Source organism: Phyllopteryx taeniolatus, chromosome 1 (assembly GCF_024500385.1).
Source record: "Phyllopteryx taeniolatus isolate TA_2022b chromosome 1, UOR_Ptae_1.2, whole genome shotgun sequence".
NCBI lineage: Eukaryota > Metazoa > Chordata > Actinopteri > Syngnathiformes > Syngnathidae > Phyllopteryx > Phyllopteryx taeniolatus.
The window spans coordinates 4,622,598-4,645,339 of record NC_084502.1 but is presented as its reverse complement, the minus strand read 5'-3'; the positions used below and the strand labels follow the sequence as shown (position 1 = coordinate 4,645,339).

The window sequence follows — 22,742 nt, the reverse complement described above, 5'->3', positions numbered from 1 at the left end:
CGGGGCCGTCTGGGGCCGGCCGTTAAGGGGGGGGTACTGTCATGGGTGTGTGTTCTGGTTTTTGTCTTTTCCCTGTCTCGTACACACCTGCTCCTGAGAGCATCTTCACCACCTGTGCCTCGTTCACCCTAATTACCCCTTGCATTTGACCTCGTGTCTCATTCTTTCAAGTCGCCAGTTTGTTGTACCTTGTCGTCGCATTCCTTGTTTCCACGTCACTGACTCACAGTAAGACTAGACCCTGTTCCAATTATCGACCTTGCCTTTTTGCCTCACGTTTTTGGATACTGTTGCCTTTTCGGATTGTCTGCCTGTGTACCGACCTCTGCCCGTATATTAAACATCGCTTTTTTGAAACTGTCCATTTGTAGTGGAGTCGTGCATTTTTGGTCCTGTCCTCTGTTCTGTTCATGACAGGCCTGGCTCCAGAGGGGGGCCCCGGTGACCCGCGTCCGGGCAAGGGAAAACGTCTTCCTGAATTGTTTGTCATCATAGGGGTTTTTGGAGCTGTGCTTTGTCTGGTCCCTCACCTAGGACCTGTTTGCCATGGGTGACCCTGCCAGGGGCATAAAGCCCCAGACAACGTAGCTCCTAGGATCATTGGGACACACAAACCCCTCCACCACGATAAGGTGACAGCTCAAGGAGGGGATGGCATTACTTAATCCAAAATATGTCATTCTAATTTATGTTTCTGGCATTTCAAAAATATTTACATGATCGTAAAAGCCAGCACCACTTTGCTTGTTGGTTTGCACCTGCCTTTAAGATGCAGTATTTAATGACGCCAAATCAGCCATCGCAATTTGTCTCAGGTTTAAGAAATGTGCTAAATTAATCAGAACGCGCAAAATGAACTGTACGGCAATATTGCCTGTTTGACAGATGCAATCATGGGTATGCCTCGTTATTCGATTAGCATCTATCTCCAACTGTTTGCGTGAGCGATCAAGTTTGTGCCCGTTTTTGCAAGTGCAAATGTTAGTAAACCAGGCCCAAAGACTACAATAGTATAGTGCAATAGTATTAACATTCACTGCCATAGACGGCTATAGTGGTCAAACACCCATTTTAATTGGGAGGCTTGGGTGTGAATGAAATAATAGTCCGTCTGGTCCAAACAAAAAGTTCACCATTGAGACTATGAAACATAAAGCCTCAACACATAGGTACACACATTTGTTGGGAGATGCTAACAGCACACGTTTAACAGGAGACTTCTTTAACGGAAGGAGGTCAAAAACAATCAGTGTTGACATTTCAGTCCATTACTCAGAACTTGACATATTACAGCCAACAAGCATCAAAGAAATAAGCATAGGTTGACCTATATGCACAGTCTTTGAATGCACAAGCCTCCTGTATTGGATTTGACATTCACAAATAAAACACGATTTGAAGAATGAAGAAATACAGTTGCACGGCCTTCACAGTTATAAAAGGCATTCTTAGCTGGATCGAGGGATGAATGAAAGTCATTTACAATAATTTCACGGAGGGTTTGTGGGGTGCGCAGCGTGGACATGCATCTTTTATCTTTGACACATGATGAAATATATCACACAGTACATTGGAAAGGAAACCAAATCCTTGGGCAAACAATCATTTGTGTCACACTAGCATAAGCGTCAATGTGTATTCGAGCAAGATTAATATAGAGTCCCACATTACCAGCATCACCCACAAAGATAATGAATGCAGCACCATGCCTGTCAAAATGTTGGCACCCTGTGTGTAAGTAATATGGGGATGCGTCACAACACTACCATTACAGCTACCACAAAGATCGTAATACAACAAATACGGGGGCATAATAAGTAGTCATTCTGCTTGCTGTCATTTCCACTGTAATTTCAAACACAAATAAAGTAGACTCCTGCAGAACTGAGCTGACTCCGTCATGAAGGGACGTAGGGAATATAACGTGAACTACAGAAAAACTTCAAGACGAATGTTTAGGAAACAGGTACTCAGGCGGTAACCAAAATATTAATGAAGCAGAGGACAGACACGTCCTGGGAAATTCAACAGGAATATCTTAAATGAAGCAAAGGAACAAACAGCCTGCTGGTCTACGTATAGAGCACAGCTTCCAGGAGGCATATGTTTTCATTAAAGCAACTTTGTGAATTCACTCTATTTCATGACTAACTAGCAGCTTCAAAATCATTTCTGAATAATAAATGGTAGACTGCCTAATAATGATGATAGCAGCATTTCTGTCACTGCCATGACAACACCAAATCAATATTAGTGGTCTGTAATATTGGTGGACCAGCCAGGCCACCTCTCATGTTGCATTAAAACCTTGCATTGTTTTTAATGCATTCATTAGCCTGTCTTCTGAAGGAAGCCTTTGTTCATCACTTTTCATCATCAACTTTTCAGCAGAGTGACTTCAAAGGAAATTACTCCTCAGCAGCAAGGTTTACTGTCTTCCTTACTTCGCCTTATGAGTATGTAAAGTACTGTGCAAAAGTCGCTACTAACTTTATTTTTCACAATATACTTTTGGACATAGTAAAAGTGACATAATTTAGGATTGTAATTCCATTTGGGTTATAGTGAGGCAAGTGCCTGCAAGTTTACATTTTGTCTTTTTATGCCTTAGTTGTAATATACTGTATTTCATAGATTTGAACCGATCCGATCATATAATTTTCAGCTGGCTGGTATTGGCTCTACAGTGCTCTGTAGTGGGTGGCATGTTTGTCCTCAAAGCCTGTAACATGGCCACAAGCAAGATGCATTGAGTGAGATGTAGAAACATTTTGCTTATGCTGCCGACAGCCAAGGCAAGCTGAAAGATACTACAAACTGAAATAAAATCTTTCTAAAGTAAAGAACTAAAAGGCTGGAAAACCACAGTGACAGAGGGAATGGTATGGCCAAGAGGTCAGAAAATGTCACGCATTTAACCGAGTTACCTTCAAAGAAATGTAATGAATATGAATTATTTTGTGACATACGAACTCATGCCCCACTGGTTACATTTGACAAGGCAATTAATCAACAGTGTTGTTTGTAGATAAGCGGAGTCGAGCACTAAGCAACCAACTACGCAGCTGCACTGACTCACATATTTAAGACACATGCTTCTTAATAACAATGTAAACGCATTGTTTACTATGGAAGAAATCCAATGTGGTCATATATACTGTATATATCCATCCATTTTCTTACACTTATCCGAGGTCAGGTCGCAGGGGCAGTAGCTTTAGCAGGGAAGCCCAGACTACCCTCACCCCAGCCACTTCATCCAGCTCTTCCGGGGGAATACTTAGGTGTTCCCAAGCCAGCTGGTAGACATAGTCTCTCCAGCGTGTCCTGGGTCGTCCCCGGGGTCTCCTCCTGGTGGGACGTGCCCGTAACACCTCACCAGGGAGGGGTCCAGGAGGCATCCTAAATGGATGCCCGAGCCACCTCATCTGGCTCCTCTCAATGTGGAGGAGCAGCGGCTCTAATCTGAGCCCCTTCCGGATGACCGACCTTCTCACCCTATCTCTCAGGGGAGAGCCCAGACACCCTGCGGAGGAAGCTCATTTCGGCTGCTTGTATCTGGGATCTTGTTCTTTCAGTCATGACCCACAGCTCATGACTCGTGACCACAGGTGAGGGTAGGAACGCAGATAGACCAGTAAATTGAGAGCTTCGCCTTTCGGCTTAGCTCCTTCTTCACCACAACAGACTGATACAAAGTCTGCATCACTGCGACGCTGCACCGATCAACTTGTCCATCTCCTGTTCCATTCTTCCCTCACTCGTGAAGGAGACCCCAAGATACTTGAACTCCTCCATTTGGGGCAGGAGCTCATCCCAACCTGGAGAGGGCACGCCACCCTTTTCTGACTGAGGACCATGGTCTCAGATTTGGATGTTCTGATTTTCATCCCAACTGCTTCACACTGTGAACAGCTTCAGTGAGAGTTAGAGATCACGGCTTGATGAAGTCAACAGAACCACATCATCTGCGAAAAGCAGAGATACAATACTGAGGTCACCAAACCGGAAACCCTCTACGCCTCGGCTGCGCTTATAAATTCCTCCCACAGGACTCTCCGAGGGACACAGTCGAGCGTCTTCTCCAAGTCCACAAAACACATGTAGACTGGTTGGGCGAACTCCCATGCGCCCTTGAGCACCCTGCCGAGCGTCTAGAGCTGGTCCACTGCTCCACGCCAGGACAAAAACCATACTGCTCCACCTGAATCTGAGATTCGACTTCCCGACTGACCTTCCTCATCCATCATCCCTTACCAGGGAGGCTGAGGAGTGTGATCACCCTGTAGTTGGAACACACCCTACGGTCCCCCTTCTTGTAAAGGGGCACCATCACACCAGTCTGCCAATCCAGAGGCACTGTTCCTAATGTCCACGCGATGTTTCAGAGACGTGTCAACCAGGACAGCCCCACAACACGAATTCCGGACGAATCTCTTCCACCCCCAGGGGGGGTTCCTCCAACTCACGGCCTTCCAGGTCTCACTGTCATTGCCAACGTGCGGCCTTTGGCTCACTGGATTTGAGCATTGGCGCACGTGGGTGGTTGTGGCTCAGTAGGTAGAGCAGGTCGTCCAGTGGTTCAAATCCCGGCTTCGACTTTGGGCACTGTGATGGTGTAGATAAAGCGCTATATAAATGCAGTCTATTTACCTGCTTAAGGAGGGGTAAACATTGCAAGATGTTAAGTTCGAGTTAAAAAGAAAATGTATGTGAAAGATATCAATTAAAAAAATGTTGCCATTATGATGACTTTGTCGTGGATTAGAATGTTCTAGAATATGGCAGAAGGAAGTGACAAGGATCCTTTAGAATTTTTAAATAGATAAGATCTGAGATATGAATAATTTTCTGAATATAAAAAAACCCCACTGAAAATAGTTCATTATATGTTTACAAATATAAAAGAATATATTATAAGGTGTATTGCACTAGCATTGTTAAAAAATTAAATATAACAAAAATTTATAAAAATATATAATGATGAACCTTTGCACAGAACTGTACGGTGGCACATGCATATTCACACATAGACCAAATTCAAACGAATATGTATGCCATCCACAATAATAGGGCCTAATATGATGTACACCAGCCTGTCGACACACACAAGCAGAAAAGACACACTGCGCAATAACGTCTTAAACAAATCAAGTCAACAAATCCAAGTGAAACATGTATATTTACCTGACAGATATCAATTATTCAAGGCACCAAATGATGATAATGTGGATAAACAGCCTGGCACTGTCATAGGGGAACGGAAAGAAAATGGCTATAAGAGTTGCAGGATATTAGTCACAGGAGCAGGCCGTGTAACTATAGTGTGAGCAAGACACGTGATGCATTGTTATTATTCCAATAATAACTCTGCGTCAACCCGCTGGGCACAAACACCCGCTGTTGGACTTTTTTTGGCTGCAATGAGAGGGACCCAACAGAATATCAATGGTATATCTGCAGCTTCTGATGCAAAGTAATGCCAAACCCCCCCCCAAAAAATTAACTATATTATACAAAAAAAATAATGTACTTACTTAGTCTCTCATTTCAGACAACAGTTGTTTAGTGCTAAAGAAACAAAATACCTGTGCATTTACGACTGGTGTCTTCTTTCTTGGATGCGCTGAGAAGCCTGCAGTCAAAGTTCTCCTCCCAGAATTCAGCAAACCAAACGTTCCTCCGATTGTTCTCCAGGGTGAGTGCAGTAAAGTATTCATCAAACCCTGGGAAGAGAGGAAAGAAGAGGAAGCCTCAGTTCCGGGCCAATTATGGTCCAATTCAAAGCTGCAGGAAATGAAGTGCAGCATTGTGGCAGTAACGGTGCGGTTCTGGCTGCCAGGTTTTGGAAGCTAACCAGCAAGCGCCACCTCATCAAACTTTGACCATTTTTCTTTTTAAGCCCTATGAAACTATAATCACTTTCTTCTTCTTGCAAATTGTACTAATTAAAAAAAACAAAAAAACAAAAAAAACAGGCTGCATACTAAATACCACAGGAAGTATAAATGGTGGCACAGCTTTTTGCCTCAAGCCAGAAAGTCCTGATGGTACTGAACTGGTTTCTTCACTTTACAGAAGCCGGTTTAAAGTTAGAAGTTGGTTTAAAAGCATGCATGGCGTCTTAAAGTTAGGGCAATTTTTAAAAAAGCCTTTGTATGGAGCATTTGCATGAGGAAGGAAAATTTCCATGCAGATTTTTGACTCAGAACCTTATGGAGGCAGAATCCACAATTGAAAGATTTTATTTTTCACTTCATACCAAAACAAAAAAATAAATAAACGTTCTTTATTTAATTTCACATACTAAAGTCTCGGCTGGCATCCTCATTCGTCTGTCATATCATCTGAGCCGTGGGTGGGAACAACTAACGGGAACCAGGATGATTTATCTCAATTTCTTTTCCAAAAGACTACTGACTGATGATGCCGGGTGGATTGATCGTAATCTTACAGCACCCTACAGTGTACATTTATCCTGACCAGCCCACCCCCAATTAAATAAGACTTGAATGAAAAGGCCATCAATTCCAATGATGAGTGGCTTTATAGGCTTTAATGGCACCTGCTGAGAATGTTCCTTCTTATATGGCAGATGTGTAAATCTTCTGTCAAAGGTAGGAAAATGTAATTTTTGCTTATTTCCACATGACCTATACGAGAGGCAGAGGTGGGTAGTGCAGCCAAAAATTGTACTAGAAATTCATTTGTTGCTTGTGGTTTATGCATAACAGAGGTCAAAATGAGTCTGTGACATGGTTTAAGTCTGACATCTATGTGGTTTGTCGATTAAATGCAAAAGGCAATAAAGGGCATAAGGCTTTTGCAAACAGGTGGATTTGAAATCGCAAACATTGTGACGTTTTGTCAATTAATATTGAAGTACCGTAATTTCTCGTGTATAATGCAAATTTTTTCATCCCCAAAATTGTCAAAAGTCAATAGTGCACATTATACATAGGTGTAGGGGAAAATGAAACAAAACTTTCACATTTTCTAAATGTATGCCGCCATCTAGGGAGTATGAAAAAAGTTGTACACTTTCATTCTGGTATGCCACCGCCACCTAGAGGTTATGAAAAGGGTGAAGGCTACACTTTAATTCCAATATGACAGGGGTATATATGACTGCATATATATACAATTAAACTCATAAGTTTACATACCCAGGCAGAATTTGTGAAATTTCTTTTTTTCTTTTTTTTTTTTTTAAATACGACTGATGACTGAACAACAACCATCATTAATTTCTTTATGATTATGTTTTGTTTAAGGATAATGCTTTTCTGAAACGCTTGACAGTTTAATTTGAATCCCATTAAAATAAAAGTAAATGTGTTTCGCCTGGCCCTTCATGTTTTCTTTAAAGAATAGTACCCATCTTAGAAATTCTGCCTGGGTAATCAAACATATGAGCACAACTGTGTGTTTTCTCATTTACTAAATAAAAGTAGAGCTGTGAATTTACAAAGAAGAGCAAGTAAATAAAAAGAAAGTATTACAGTCAAATAAAGTGCTTAACTTTAGAATAATTATTTGAAAAACATAACCTACATATAATACTTCATGTTTTGATAATATGGGTAGAAGCAAAATCATGCATTGTAAAAATGCATTATATATAGGTAGAAGGGTTTTTCAGAGTTTTGAGGTCAACTTTGGGGGTGCGTATTATACATGGGTGTGTATTATACATGAGAATTTACGGTATCTATTCAAGTTAAAATGTCACAGTGTAAACCTCTGACTACAGGCGATAGCAAGCATAATTTGATTAATGATAAATTGTTAAAAAAAAGACAATAGCTTTTTATCTTCAGTCATCGTTTTTAGTCCTTTTTAATATTGCTGACATTGTGACAGCAACATGTCCACTGCAAATGGTGTGAAAGTCAATTACTAAAACCTCAAGCAAAATGTCACACAACAAGCTACTCTGATGAGTTTGTGTATCTCATATAACCCACAAAAAAGCCACACTGATAACTTGGACGTTGATCTTCCTCCTCCGAGCCAAATATATATGCATCAAGGTCATCGTCGCTCTCCGAGGACTGTAGAACATCATTGGGAGAAATTGCCAACTGACGCAGAAATAGATGAGACCTGGTTGGAAATGAGGGTGCCGAGGAGGTAAATCAACATATTGTATTTTTATCACAAAGTCTGTCTTAAAATCCATGCAACATCTTGCAATCAATTCTAGCAGTGTGGCGTAATCATGTGCTAATGTTTGAGTTTTTGGTGCATGGGAGGGATGATGATCCAGATATGGATGTTAAGTTGCGCCTTTAAAGCTGCACGAGTCACATGATCATGTTTTGTGGAGAAAAAGGGCTTTTCGTATAAAGCTGACAGCATCTGTAAACTTTACGCGATCTTTCAGCTGCTTTCACTGTGTTTTTGCAAACAGCACGCAATAAAAAATAGCTATGAAGAAAAAACACAATGTGCTACATGTCCAGTGGCAAACATACAAACCTATTGTCGCCGCCAATTGCTGAATGGGGTTTACAACATTAGCAGTGTGAATTTATGAGGAAAAAAATATGAAAAGTTAAATGCTATATAATATGTTAACTTATTTATAGTGTCCAGCGACATGAACGTCAGTGTCCATGTCAGTGACACTACCATAAATTACCAAATATGACCACAACATGAAGTACACGCCACATCAAAGATCCAATACAATAGCTGTAAGAAATACAATATTATAAAGATACCGACGCTCATTTTTCACAATTAGAGAGGTATTAATTCAAATATATGGTTGCTATTTTGACGTACACCTGCGTTGTGTTATACTGAAAGTCATTTGCAATATTTTGCATGTATGAAGCAGCGCAAGGTCATTGCCACTTTAAATTGAGGGTAGGAGAAAATTGTGTTGAGTTGTACAGGTTAAAGGTCACATTATAGGCGGAAAACGTCTAGAAATTAAGCTACAACCCCAATTCTAATGAAGTTGGGATGTTGTGTAAAACATAAATAAAAACAGAATACAATGATTTGCAAATCATGTTCAACCTATATTTAATTGAATACACTACAAAGACAAGATGTTTAATCTTCAAACTGATGAACTTTATTGTTTTTAGCAAATAATCATTAACTTAGAATTTTATGGCTGCAACACGTTCCAAAAAAGCTGGGACAGGGTCATGTTTACCACTGTGTTAGATCAACATTTCTTTTAACAACATTCAATAAACGTTTGGGAAGCCGGCAGCGTTTCTGGGTGTTGTTGATTAATGGCTTTTGCTTTGCATAGTAGAGTTTCAAGTTGCACTTACGGATGTAGCGCCAAACTGTATTTACTGACATTGGTTTTCTGAAGTGCAGCACGGTTAGAGCGTCTGGGTTCAATCCCCGGCCCCACCTGTGTGGAGTTTGCATGTTCTCCCCGTGCTTGCGTGGGTTTTCTCCGGGCACTCCGGTTTCCTCCCACATCCCAAAAACATGCATAGTAGGTTAACTGACAACTCTAAATTGCCCGTAGGTGTGAATGTGAGTGCGAATGGTTGTTTGTTTGTATGTACCCTGCGATTGGCTGGCAACCAGTTCAGGGTGTACCCCGCCTCCTGCCCGATGATAGCTAGGATAATGAGGAGAAGCGGCTCAGAAAATGGATGGATGGATGGGTTTTCTGAAGTGTTACTGAGCCCATGTGGTGATATCGTTTACACATTGATGTCGGTTTTTGATGCAGGGCTGCCTGAGGGATCGAAGGTCACTGGCATTCATGGTTGGTTTTCGGCCTTGCCGCTTACATGCAGTGATTTCTCCAGGTTCTCTGAACCTTTTGATGATATTATGGACCTTAGATGATGAAATCCCTAAATTCCTTGCAATTGTACGTTGATGAACATTGTCCTTAAACTGTTCGACTATTTTCTCACACACTTGATCACAAAGAGGTGAACCTTGCCCCATCTTTGCTTGTGAATGACTGAGCAATTCAGGGAAGCTGCTTTTATACCCAATCATGGCACCCACCTGTTCCCAATTAGCCTGATCACCTGTGGGATGTTCCAAACAGGTGTTTGATGAGCATTCCTCAACTTTCTCGGTCTTTTTTGCCACCTGTCCCAGCTTTTTGGAACGTGTTGCAGCCATAAAATTCTAAGTTAATGATTATTTGCTAAAAACAATAAGGTTTATCAGTTTGAACATTAAATATCTTGTCTTTGTAGTGTATTCAATTAAATATAGGTTGAACATGATTTGCAAATCATTGTATTCAGTTTTTATTTGTTTAACACAACGTCCCAACTTCATTGGAATTGGGGTTATATCACAAAAGCCTGACATTTCAACAGCTGTTGAAAAAAAAAAAGCTGTTGTATACAAAAAGTCTACACACCCCTTTTCAAATGTCGCACTTGTGATAAGACTTTCAAAACGTCTCCGTTTTTTCCGGAGAGGACAAGTAAAATCAAACAACTAAAATGTGGTTGCAAAAGTGTGCACACCCATTAAATTAAATCGCTTTTTTTTAGACTTAACCAATTACATTCAAACTCATGTTAAATGGGAGAGTCTGTACAGGTCGGCCACCATTTAAAATGCTTCTGATTAACCGCAAATAAAATGTTTATATTTTTTTGCTTTCTGGCAGAGGCCTTAAAGTTTTGTTCTAACACTGACTCTTTCATCTTTCTTTCATCTTGTCTAAGGCCCCAGTTTCAGTCGAATAAATAGCCCCAAAGCATGACGTTGCCACCAAGATGCTTCGCTGTTGATATTGCGTTCTTCTGGTAATGAGCAGTGATATTGCGCCAAACAACCCAACTGGAACTATGACCAAAAAGTTCAACATAATAAATTTTCCCACACATTTTGGGGAGATTTTGTTAAGATCCAATGACTCGCATTTAACATGAGTTTGAAGGTGATTGGTTAATACCGAACACACTCACATCCTGGTTATAAGAGGGTGTGCACACTTGTGCAGCCACATTATTTCAGCTGTTTATTTTCCTCTTTCAAAAAGATGAAGCAATTTATAAGATGAAACAATGAAACAAAAGAAAAATAAGAATTCAAAATCAAGGATGCTCTTTGGGGCAGATGCTGCTTGCTGAGCTTGTGTCACAATCATTATAAATGTTTTCAGAAAATGAAAATGTTTCTTTATATCGCAATGGAGATTTGTTCCCATGACAACTGCAGGCACAAACTGCTAACTTTGCCGTGGTATGTGTATATATATATATATATATATATATATATATATATATAGAGAGAGAGAGAGAGAGAGAGAGAGAGAGAGAGAGAGAGAGAGAGTTTAAAACTAAATTTAATGAACATCAATAAGTTTGGGCTCGCTATTTGGCAAGTTCAAGCTATTGTGAGACTTAGTTTGAATGACCCTGAAGACATAGAGCAGCATCAGTACATGATGAATTTGTGGCATTTATATGTAGCAAAAGGGCAAAAGAGCAGAACTCATTTTAGACTCACTATTTGACAAGCAGTATGTCACTACTTATTGCACTTTTAATAGGTCTTGATATTGTGTACACAAACTAATTATGGCCAATTTAGAAACCTTTCATAAAGTGGCACCCATGATAATAAACCTATTGTTAAATTAATAATGTGCCACTCTGATAGTGTCAGTTATAAATTTGCAGTACTAATTTCTGATACTAATTTCTTGGCATGAATCTTATTTGATAGTTTGTTTCGCCATTAAAACAAAATATCTGACCATAAGTTAGAAGCGCCGTAAACAAATATGAATTTTCGAAAATTCAAATGTTAAGAAATAATTCTTAATACATTAAAATTACTGGTGAGATTATGATCCAGTGTTTGGTATTTGTCACAGGATGAGAAGCAGACTTAAGAATTTAAATTATTACAATAGTGTAAACCTCATCTGACATGATAATGCGAGTCGCAGTATCAACAAGCTCATCTTTCTAAACTTTATGCCATTATTTATAATATCTCAACATGGCAGAAATCTTTATTCTTTATTATCTGTAACTAAATCGATAAAAACGGAGGCAGTTAAAGGGCTGGTCTGGTCAAAAGAGTGGCGCTGAAACGACAATAACGATGCGTGGTGCCACGGTGCATCGAGCCGTGTGCGTACCTTTAATGGACGAGCGCTTGGGCAGTATTGTGATGGCTCCCACCGCTACATCCTCGAGCTGGTGGATGGGACTGCTTTTGGCGCCCCAGCTGTCAGATCCAATCCAAAGAAAATGGCCCATGTGATTGGCCCTCTTAGTGGCATTGAGGACTCCCCTGCAAGGACATTTTGCTTAGAATTGAGAGCAAGCACAATGCATGTGTGTGTGTGTGTGTGTGTGTGTGTGTGTGTGTGTGTGTGTGTATAATTCAACTTCCAGCCATCCATTTTCTCTACTGATTATTCTCATTAAAAGTCACGGGTCGAGAGGCGGGGTGGACCCTGGACCAAAGTCCTGTGAAAAGAAAGTCTGGACACTCTTTGAAGTGACCGCACGCTCTATCATTGGTGAACTCCACGTCACCGTCATGTCTCACTGACGACCATGAACTTCCGTAGCCGCTGCTGGAGCTAATTTCACAATTGAAGTGTGACGTTATTTTCCAAATGGATTTCTATGGAATTCGTGCGTCTCACGAAAACTCCTTGTTATTCCAATGAGCCTCAGACTTCAATGAGTTACGCCTTTTGTGTCGGTACGCATTGTGGGTGTGTCATTATGTGGGAATGCCTCCATGAGTGAAAATACAAATGGTGTTTTCACTTTGTCTTTATTGGGCGGACACACTTTTCTCTTTAGACTCTGGGCTGCTAAAGAACAAGTCAACGCTGGCTTAGTCACAACACCCTAGCTTCGCCCACTGTCATCATGGTAATGAAAACCCTACTGTGGATCGGGTGAGCTGTGGCTCATTTGCATGAGACTGAACCGCCCCCAAAAAACTGAGTAGTTTCCGCTGGATGGTAAGTCTGCTTTAATTGTTGATCCTTTTGGGGACACCCTGTATATTGTGAGGTTCTTGTGGAAAATATCCCTTACACATGGTGCATCTTGTAAATGGTCACCTTAGAATTGTGAGGGGGCTGCGCTAACGATTACGCCAACATGGAGTCGTAATTTAACCTTTGACACAAAAATATTACAAAAGGGTATACAGTTTGTTTGCATAGCAAACAATGAACATTTGTTGACACCTTTGTCACACTTTTCTGTGCTCTTCCCTTTTAAATGACAGGTACTGTAGTAAATATTTGATTCTGTGTTTCTTTGCACAGAAATTTCCCCACGGGGGAAGTGTAATTGACAAAATATGTCAATGTGTTGTTCTCTTGTGATCTGTATTCCCTGTATACATCTTTCTTGTGTGTGCAAAAGCATGTTTGTGTAACAGACTTGCTGAATGCATGGGAAATCTTTGCCTGTGGCTTGTCTTCAGGAGCTGCCACTCAGAAATTAAAAAGTGCGTAACACGGCAAGCCATCAGCACGCCCGAGCGGCACGGAGGACGCCACCACGCGCAGAGCTGCTCACCGTATGTCTTCTTCATTGGCGAAGATGACGACTGCCCTGGAGTGCTGGGTTTCCAGCAGTTGTTGGATGGCTTTGTCATAATCGTCCATCTTGGGGCTGTGCGGAATCTTCAAAGACTGGGCCACGCAGATTCCACCTAATAAATGGACAGAGTTTGAAAAAAAACATAAAACATCTGGTATAATCTCCATTATTCTGACACACACGTATGTACTGTATAAACCAACACACACAAAAGGTCTTAGGCTACAATAGCTTCTTCTGCCCATATAAAAAGGGAAGGAACGCATAAAACAATAGTGAGGTAATGAAAATGTTATCACGCTTAATGATAATTTTACAACACACGCAGCCACTCATACACACACACACACACCAGTCACAACATTAGGTACACTTTTCCCACTATCTAGTGAAGGGGTGGGCAAAGTTTTGTGCTCAAGGGTCACTTTAGATTTAAAAAAAAAAAAAAAAAAAAGACATGGCCAGCTCATTCGTAGGTGAGATGAGGGGAAAAAGGTGGTTGAATATGTAAAATTGTTTATTTTAAACATCCATCCATCCATTGTCCTCCGCTTATCTGAGATCGGGTCGCGGGGGCAGCAGCCTCAGCAGGGAAGCGCAGACTTCCCTCTCCCCAGCCACTTCCTCTCGCTCTTCCGAGGGGATCCCGAGGCGTTCCCAGGCAAGCCGAGAGACATAGTCTCTCCAGCGTATCCAGGGTCGTCCCCGGGGTCTCCTCCTGGTGGACGTGCCCGGAACACCTCACCAGGGAGGCGTCCAGGAAGCATCCTAAACAGATGCCCCAGCCACCTCATCTGGCTCCTCTCAGCGGCTCTACTCTGAGATCCTCCCGGATGACCGAGCTTCTCACCCAATCTCTAAGGGAGAGCCCGGACACCCTGCGGAGGAAACTCATTTTGGCCGCTTGTATCCGGGATCTCGTTCTTTCGGCCATGACCCACAGCCATAGGTGAGGGTAGCTTAGCTCCTTCTACACCACAACGGACCGATACAAAGTCCGCATCACTGCAGACGCTGCACTGATCCATCTGTCAATTAACCCGTTACATTCTTCCCTCACTCGTGAACAAGACCCCAAGATATTTGAACTCCTCCACTTGGGGCAGGATCTCATCTCTGACCTGGAGAGGGCACTCCACCCTTTTCCGACTAAGGACCATGGTCTCAGATTTAGAGGTGCTGATTCTCATCCCAGTCGCTTCACACTCGGCTGCGAACTGCTCCAGTGAGAGTTGGAAATCACGCCCTGATGAAGCCAACAGAACGACATCATCTGCAAAAAGCAGAGATGCAATACTGGACCCCCTCTATGCCTTGGCTGTGCCTTGAAATTCTGTCCATAAAATTTATGAACAGAATCGGTGACAAAGGGCAGCCTTGGGGGAGTCCAACCCTCACCGGAAACGAGTCTGACTTACTGCCGGATATGCGGACCAAACTCTGACTCCGGTCGTACAGGAGCCCATATCAGGGGGTTCGGTTCGGTACCCCATACTCCCGAAGCACCCCCCATAAGACTCCCCGAGGGACACGGTCGAACGCCTTCTCCAAGTCCACAAAACACATGTAGACTGGTTGGGCGAACTCCCACGCACCCTCGAGGACCCTGCCGAGGGTGAAGAGCTGGTCCACTGTTCCGCGGCCAGGATGAAAACCAAACTGCTCCTCCTGGATCTGAGATTCGACTTCCCGACGGACCCTCCTCTCCAGCAACCTGAATAGACCTTACCAGGGAGGCTGAGGAGTGTGATCCCCCTGTAGTTGGAACACACCCTCCGGTTCCACTTCTTAAAAAGGAGGACCACCACCCCAGTCTGCCAATCCAGAGACACTGTCCCCGATGTCCACGCGATGTTGCAGAGGCGTGTCAACCAGAACAGCCCCACAACATTCAGAGCCTTGAGTAACTCCGGGAGAATCTCATCCACCCCCGGGGGACTTGCCACCGAGGAGATTTTTAACCACCTCTGTGACCTCAACCCCAGAGATAGGAGAGCCCGCCCCAGTTACCACAGACTCTGCTTCCTCATGGGAAGGCGTGTTCGTGGAATGGAAGAGGTCTTCGAAGTATTCTCCCCACCGATTCACAATGTCCTGAGTCGAGGTCAGCAGCGCCCCATCCCCACTATACACAGTGTTGATGGCGCACTGCTTCCCCCTCCTGAGACCCCGGATGGTGGACCAGAATTTCCTCGAAGCCGGCCGGAAGTCATTCTCCATGGCCTCACCGAACTCCTCCCACACCCGGGTTTTTGCCTCAGCGACCACCAAAGCCGAATTCCGCTTGCCCAGCTGCCTCAGGAGTCCCACAGTCCAAAAAGGCCTGATAGGACTCCTTCTTCAGCTTGACGGCATCCCTCACCGCTGGTGTCCACCAACGGGTTTGGGGATTGCCGCCACAACAGGCACCGACTACCTTACGGCCACAGGTCTGGTCGGCCGTCTTGGCAATAGAGGCGCGGAACATGATCCACTAGGACTCAATATCCCCCGCATCCCCCAGGACATGGGTGAAGTTCTGCCGGAGGTGGGAGTTGAAACTCCTTCTGACAGGGGATTCTGCCAGACGTTCCCAGCAGACCCTTACAATACGTTTGGGCCTGCCACGTCGGACCGGGATCTTCCCCCACCATCGGAGCCAACTCACCACCAGGTGGTAATCAGTTGACAGCTCCGCCTCTCTGTTCACCTGATTGTCCAAGACATGCGGCCGCAAGTCCGATGACACAACCACAAAGTCAATCATCGTGTCCTGGTGCCAAGTGCATGTGTGGACACCCTTGTGGTTGAACATGGTGTTCGTTATGGACAATCCGTGGTGAACCCAGAAGTCCAATAACAGAACACTGCTTGGGTTCTGATTGGGGAGGGGCGTTCCTCCCAATCACGCCCTTCCAGGTCTCATTGCCATTGCCCACGTGAGCATTGAAGTCCCCCAGCAGAATGATGGAGGCCCCAGCGGGAGCGCTCTCCACCACCCCCTCTAAGGACTCCAAAAAGGGTGGGTACTCAAAACTGCTGTTTGGTGCGTAGGCACAAATAACAGTCAGGACCCGTCCCCCCACCCGAAGGCGGAGGGAGGCTACCCTCTCGTCCACCGGGGTGAACCCCAATGTGCAGGCGCCAAGCCGGGGGGCAATAAGTATAGTCACACCTGCTCGGCGCCTCTCACCGTGGGCAGCTCCAGAGTTTATAAACGACCTATTTTAACCTATTTTAAACAATACATTAATACATTAAATAAAGATGTGTATTTGTTTTACATTTTAAAATAATACATTATATCAATAAGTTAAATAATTTGTTATCAGAGTCACTGATGGTGTAGTGGTACACTCGCCTGACTCAGTGACAATGTGAATGTGAGTGCGAATGGTTGTCCGTGTCTATATGTGCCCTGCGACTGACTGGCGACCAGTTCAGGGTGTAGTCCGCCTTTCGCCCGAAGTCATCTGGGATAGGCTCCAGCGTCCCGCGACCGTAACCAGGATAAGCGGTGTTGAAATGGATGGATGGATGAATTTGTTATCATTGTGAATTTTATAATGTTTCATTAAATTGATTGGAACTAACCCATTATTTAAGAAACTAAATGTCAAATGTATACAGTATGTAAAATTATTTTACCATTTTTATTTACAATAAATCAATTAATCAATCATTTAATGAAATACATTTGTACAAAATTAATTTAAAAAAATAATAAGTACATTTTAATTCACCAATTCCAGGAAGAAATATATAAAATTAATGCTACAGTAAATGCTCGAAGGGCCAGATTAAATAATGGAGTGGGCTGTACGTGCCCCGAGCCATAGTTTGTTTACCTGAGGGGCGCGGGGTCAGGGAGCCAGAACTTCACCTGCATCATGAATAATACAAAAATTAACAAATAATGATGAAATCAAATTATTTTCTATTTTTGCTCTCTGGTGTGTGCTTTACATTAATTTCCTTTTTAAATTTAATAATAGTCATGATTTCATATTCAAAACTGCTGACTTTACGTGTTTCCTGTTCAAATACTCCACAGGAGCGAGACACGAATGGAGCAGCGAGACCGCCTCCTCTCACCTCGCCTGAGATTGCACAATTTCTCACTAACTGGGTTGAGGAAGCTGACAAGTTTCAGCTTCCCTTTATGTCTCCAATATAATTACATTTTTAAAATGCTCTAATTTTCAATAGTCAAGCTAATGCATTTAATATAGTTTTGTTGATGGCATAAAACCACAGTTTTTTTTTTGTTTTTTTTAAAGCGTAAAGTGAGGCAGGCACAACTCTGCCGCCACTTTGAGGCAACCCCGGTGTATGAGAGCACACATGTTCAAGTTGCTGACGTTCTTCTTCTACGCAGAGACCCAACGTCTCTCCAAATTTTGCTCCAAATGGAAGCCAAACATGGAAGATGTTATATCTAACAATAAAAATGTCTCAAACTGGACTACTAATTGAAACGGGATGGCTAACATACTCTCTCTAAACCGCTGAAAAAGGTAACAGTTCTTAATCAGCCAAATATTGAGTGTGAAAAGGATGCCGATAAAATGTCGAGCTGCCACACTACTCTTGTTTGGCTCATAAATTTGTAAATCTGAACCTCACCGCACATCACTGTGTTTGCCCACTCCTAATCTACTGTACAAGAGCTGTCGAGCAAATTCTTCCATTTGCAAAGATAATGATGTTCAGCTTGGCTTGTCATTGAGGTATTTATTTAACAACATGCTTCTGTGTTCACTGTCACACAACTGCGCATCGTCACACTGGGAGCCTTTTTTGTAATGAGTTTCCCCTTTCATCCTGCTAAATAAGGTACACGTCACCAAATGATGCAGTGCAGGTCATTACCACGACAAACTACCACTACAATACTGTAATAAAAACATTGCTGAGCTAATTATTGACAAGGCAGAATTGTTCATATAGCGCTTGTCTAGATTATGCAGGCATACCTAATAAATTGTCCTGTAAGTGATTTTTCTTTTTAATCACACTTTGGCATTGACCGACTAAGCAGAGCGACATGCAATAAATCACACATCACGCCGGACTCGATGCCAGGATCTTTTTGCACGAGTGAGAGGGATAAACAATATCCCTGACAACAAATCCAAAAATCCTGACCAACAGGGACATAAAGTTACAGATTTTATGTTATGGATTTGTCATTGCCTTTTTATTGAAAGACATTATCTGATGTCAGGCCCTCATCTAATCGCCTTGTACATGCAGCAATCACAAAGAGAATATTAATACTGACGATAAATCATTTTTCGACAGGTCACCGCTAATGAGTTTACACGCGATCAAGGGTATTGGCTACGTAGAGTAGCTATGTGCTTTGCTCAAAGGGATCCACACTTCAGGAAGCACATGTTGTTACAGGCTACCATTTGTTTTCGGTTAGAAAGACAGCAATATGTTTATTTTCAGAAATCTAAACAAATAATGCCTGTGGGATTGTAACACCAAGGCTCGTCTTGGTCAGCAGCTTACGTTTCTGAATCAACCCAAACCAATTAAAATTTCTCCCACTCAACCAACTTAATAGTTTGCATTTCTCTGAGTAGACAGATAAATGGAAGTAAACGCCTAATTGCTGGTCTCCTCTGGCTCATTACTTTGATACAAACAGTTTTTTGGCTGTCAGATCATGCATCTCCAGTCCTGGTGGCTTTTTTGCAATAACAAAATGACAATTACTGAACTTTTTCCCAACTGTCTCTTTCTAAGAATCAGCAGGCATGTTTTTCTTTCTTTAAAAGCAGATTCTGTAAGTGGCTGGAGACCAGTGGGATGACTGCAGTTATCCCCTCTAAGTGGACTAAACCTAAACATAGGGATGCCGCCAATGGGTTTGGCTCTTGCTTAAGGGCTTGCAGCATTCTGTTAAATGGAAACAAGCTGGGTGTCATTTGCGCAGTGAAGTCAGTGTTTTAGGTCTCCCAGGGATGACGTGAAAGCTCAGCTTCTGTGAAGAGATTACAGCCAGAAATCTTATATTATGACACTAAATGCACTCTACATCTGATACTGGCACATTTGTCTCACCTTTCTTGCAAAGGCCAATCTGTCTGCAGGTAGTTATCACGCCCAGTCACTCCACAGGCTAAAAAAAAACCCCTCATATTATACTGATAGCTCAGGTCTCACGAAAAAGCATTAAGTCCGTAATAACAAAACCCCTACTAGCCTGCAGTGAGGAGTAATGGTGCTATAACAGCCGTGAATCAAAATATATTACAGCTCACATTGGTCAGTAATGCAGAATGAGAGAGACCACAGGAAGGACTGATGAAGTTCAGAAGCAGATCTCGGCTTTGGAGTGGACTGTCGTGGACCAGCCTTTGGTGTCTAAATTATAGAATGGCTGCGGAACACCTCATCTATCTGTCAGTCAAGGAGTGAGAGAGGCAGGATCGATGAAAATTCAAGTGCTGTATCTGTACTTGCAGAGTACTGGGTTGTGTGTTGGACCGCCTCTGCCTATCACTACAAGGAGAAAGGGGGACGAGAGTCCTGGGCCCTGTAAGACAGGTGCAAAGGAGAGCTGCCTGTCTCCGCTGAGCAACGTGATGTGAGAAATGTCAACCTTACTAGCCTCACGGCGTCCTCCATTTTTTTTCTTCTACGTGATACTATTTTTCGTCAGACAGAACGGTGGAAGGAAAATATCCGTTTAAGTCACAAGCAAAGTGTTTTCAAATCGTGACCCTGTTTTGTGTTTCCATTGCATAGGGATCCAAAACATCTGACACGTTCGAGCCCAGTCTCCTTTTGTAAGGATACCAGTGGCAATAGTACAGTATGGTTCATTGCAGAAGGGGAAGCTCAACACATTGCTATTTATTGAGTGGTTGCAGATAATTTCTGAGTTTCTCTGTTATGTGGACCCACAAACCGACACAATACCAAGCGAGGAGGTGATGCGATCCAAGGAACCCACCATAAGCCAGTTAGCTTGCGAGCTAGCTGGTGGCTCGCGCCTCTTGTCGCAGCAATTGTCCAGCCACCGGATGTTTTAAGCAGAAACAGTTTCGTGGCTCAAACGTAGTTGTGGCATTTGATTGACAGTTGCAACTTCTATTTACACTTGTATGACAGTTGACAATATTTATATAATGACAACAGTTTGAACAACAGCAACAGATTAGTTTTACACATTATATATGGTGTAACAAATGTCTTTGGCTTTTGACGTTCTGCTGCTCGGTTTAGTGAGATAGCGGTCCAAAGTCAAGTAAATTCGAGTTTATTTATATAGCCTTTAATGACCGGTCACGGTTAGTAGATGCGGAATCCTCCATCCAAACCATACCATGGCGATGTGAACGGAACCTGGCTCCTTGGTTGGAAGGATATTTTTAGCTGCACCTTAATCTTGTACCCATGATCATCAAACAGCCTGACATCAGCACTGTGTGTGTTGGGGTTCCTAATCCTTTGCTCCCCATTAGATTAATATGCAGACGCCAGTTTAATGATCATGATGGCTAAATGCTTGGAAATTCGCAGCGTATTTGTCATCGGTGCCATAGGTCCTGCAGCGCATTAAACTGTCTCAATTATTCATCCTCATCCTCCGTGCCCTCAGATAGGAAAATGCTTGCCCAGGCCAAAGAATCAACTTTCACCGTTTTGCTTCTCGAAATACAAATCCCCTTAAAATTGAAGGCTCTCAATGGATTTGACCTCCCGCTACCCTATTCAACTCCCTGAGAAGCTAAACCTCTGCGGGAGCCCGAGTGCTGAAATTATATTTATCACCTTGACAGTGGAAAAAAGGGCAAGCTTTTCCCTTCGTCTCATCATGAATAAATGGGAGCATATCAAATGAGCTGACATCCATGTTCATCGCATCCGTCTATATCCTGCATGTTGTTCCTCTGCCAGTGGGAGACTTGCCTCTGCCACGGGGTCATGCAAAAAATAGCATGCTCTATTTTACACTATTTTCAGATACATCTGGCTTGCTCCCCAGATCACTGCAACTGCTAACTAACATCCCGCCTCCTTCTCCTCCAGCAAATTGGCAACTTGCGACAATCAATTCAACTGCGATGCCCTGTGGGAGGCCTTCCTCAAATGTAGTCCAGGCCAGGCAGACGGTAAAGAAAAAAAAAAGAAAAAAACACACACACACAAACAAGATCTATCTCTGCAAGATTCACCTGCAGCCAGGATGAAGGTACGCGGGAAATAGTGCCTAAACCAAGCAAAAAATGGAAAAAAAGTGAATCAGATAAAAGCAGAGATCAATACACGCTGACCGTCACTCTAAACTTGGCTGGAGGAAATGGGCAGCCATATTGCATTAGTCCGCAGGATGGTTCTCCTTGAAGTGGTGAAGTGAGAATCCTACTAATGCCTTTGACATTTACAAATAGACCGGCCGCAAAAAAACGTCTCAAGGTCTCGTACATCAGTGTGCACGGATGCTACAATAATAACCATGTCTTCTACTCGCTCTAGTGTTGTCTGGAAATGTGTGCTCACAGCAAAATACAGGAAGTCACGTTTTACAATCCGAGAGAATCATATTCAATATTTGCACATGCATTTGAGATTATCCAGTTTTTTTTGCAAGTGATTGCATCACGAGGGAAGATGCATCCTTGTTGAAAATGTACTGACTGCTACGTGACTGAAGAAGAAAACCATAGTAAGGCATAAAATAAAAATAAAAACAGTCTGAAGATAAGATGATATGGTTAATTAAATACCGGTATTTGCAATTATTTGCATACAGTATGTCAAGCAGATATTTTTTTCTTTTGTGACACCTCAAACTATAAAATAAGAGAAACAAGGCTGAGAAAGGGCTCTTGATTGCAAAAAAAAATAATTCATTCACAGATATACAACTAAGAAAGCGAATGAATTATCACACGTCTCAAGTTCAGCTAAGAATCATGACATACACTTTCAACAACCGAATGAGACAGATACATATTCTGCTTATACCATACATATGCATAATCTGTTCGAGCGTCATTTGCCTAAACTTGTCTCACTTCCCACGTTGGTATTTCTCACCCTCATATTCGACGGGACAAGCTGAGATTCACCCTCTAATCTTTATCTTCAACTCAAAAGCTGTGCTGATCTCCAATCCAAAGCAATGCAACACCGCCATCTACAGGGATCTGTTTGTCATTACAGTAGTTACAAACCTGAATTTCACAGACAAGATGGGCA

General features: G+C 42.6%; 1 protein-coding gene across 2 annotated transcripts in view; it reads right to left on the bottom strand.

Annotated features, from left to right (window-relative positions):
- The window catches only part of grm7 (glutamate metabotropic receptor 7), a 119,430-nt gene that overhangs the window by 43,929 nt on the left and 52,759 nt on the right, over positions 1-22,742 (bottom strand). For both annotated transcript variants that reach the window (XM_061761222.1, XM_061761300.1), the window contains exons 3-5: positions 13,518-13,653; positions 12,107-12,261; positions 5,589-5,726 (exon numbers count right to left, since the gene is read on the bottom strand). In XM_061761222.1, the coding sequence (XP_061617206.1) occupies positions 5,589-5,726; positions 12,107-12,261; positions 13,518-13,653 (429 nt within the window). The remainder of the gene's footprint in view (positions 1-5,588; positions 5,727-12,106; positions 12,262-13,517; positions 13,654-22,742) is intronic.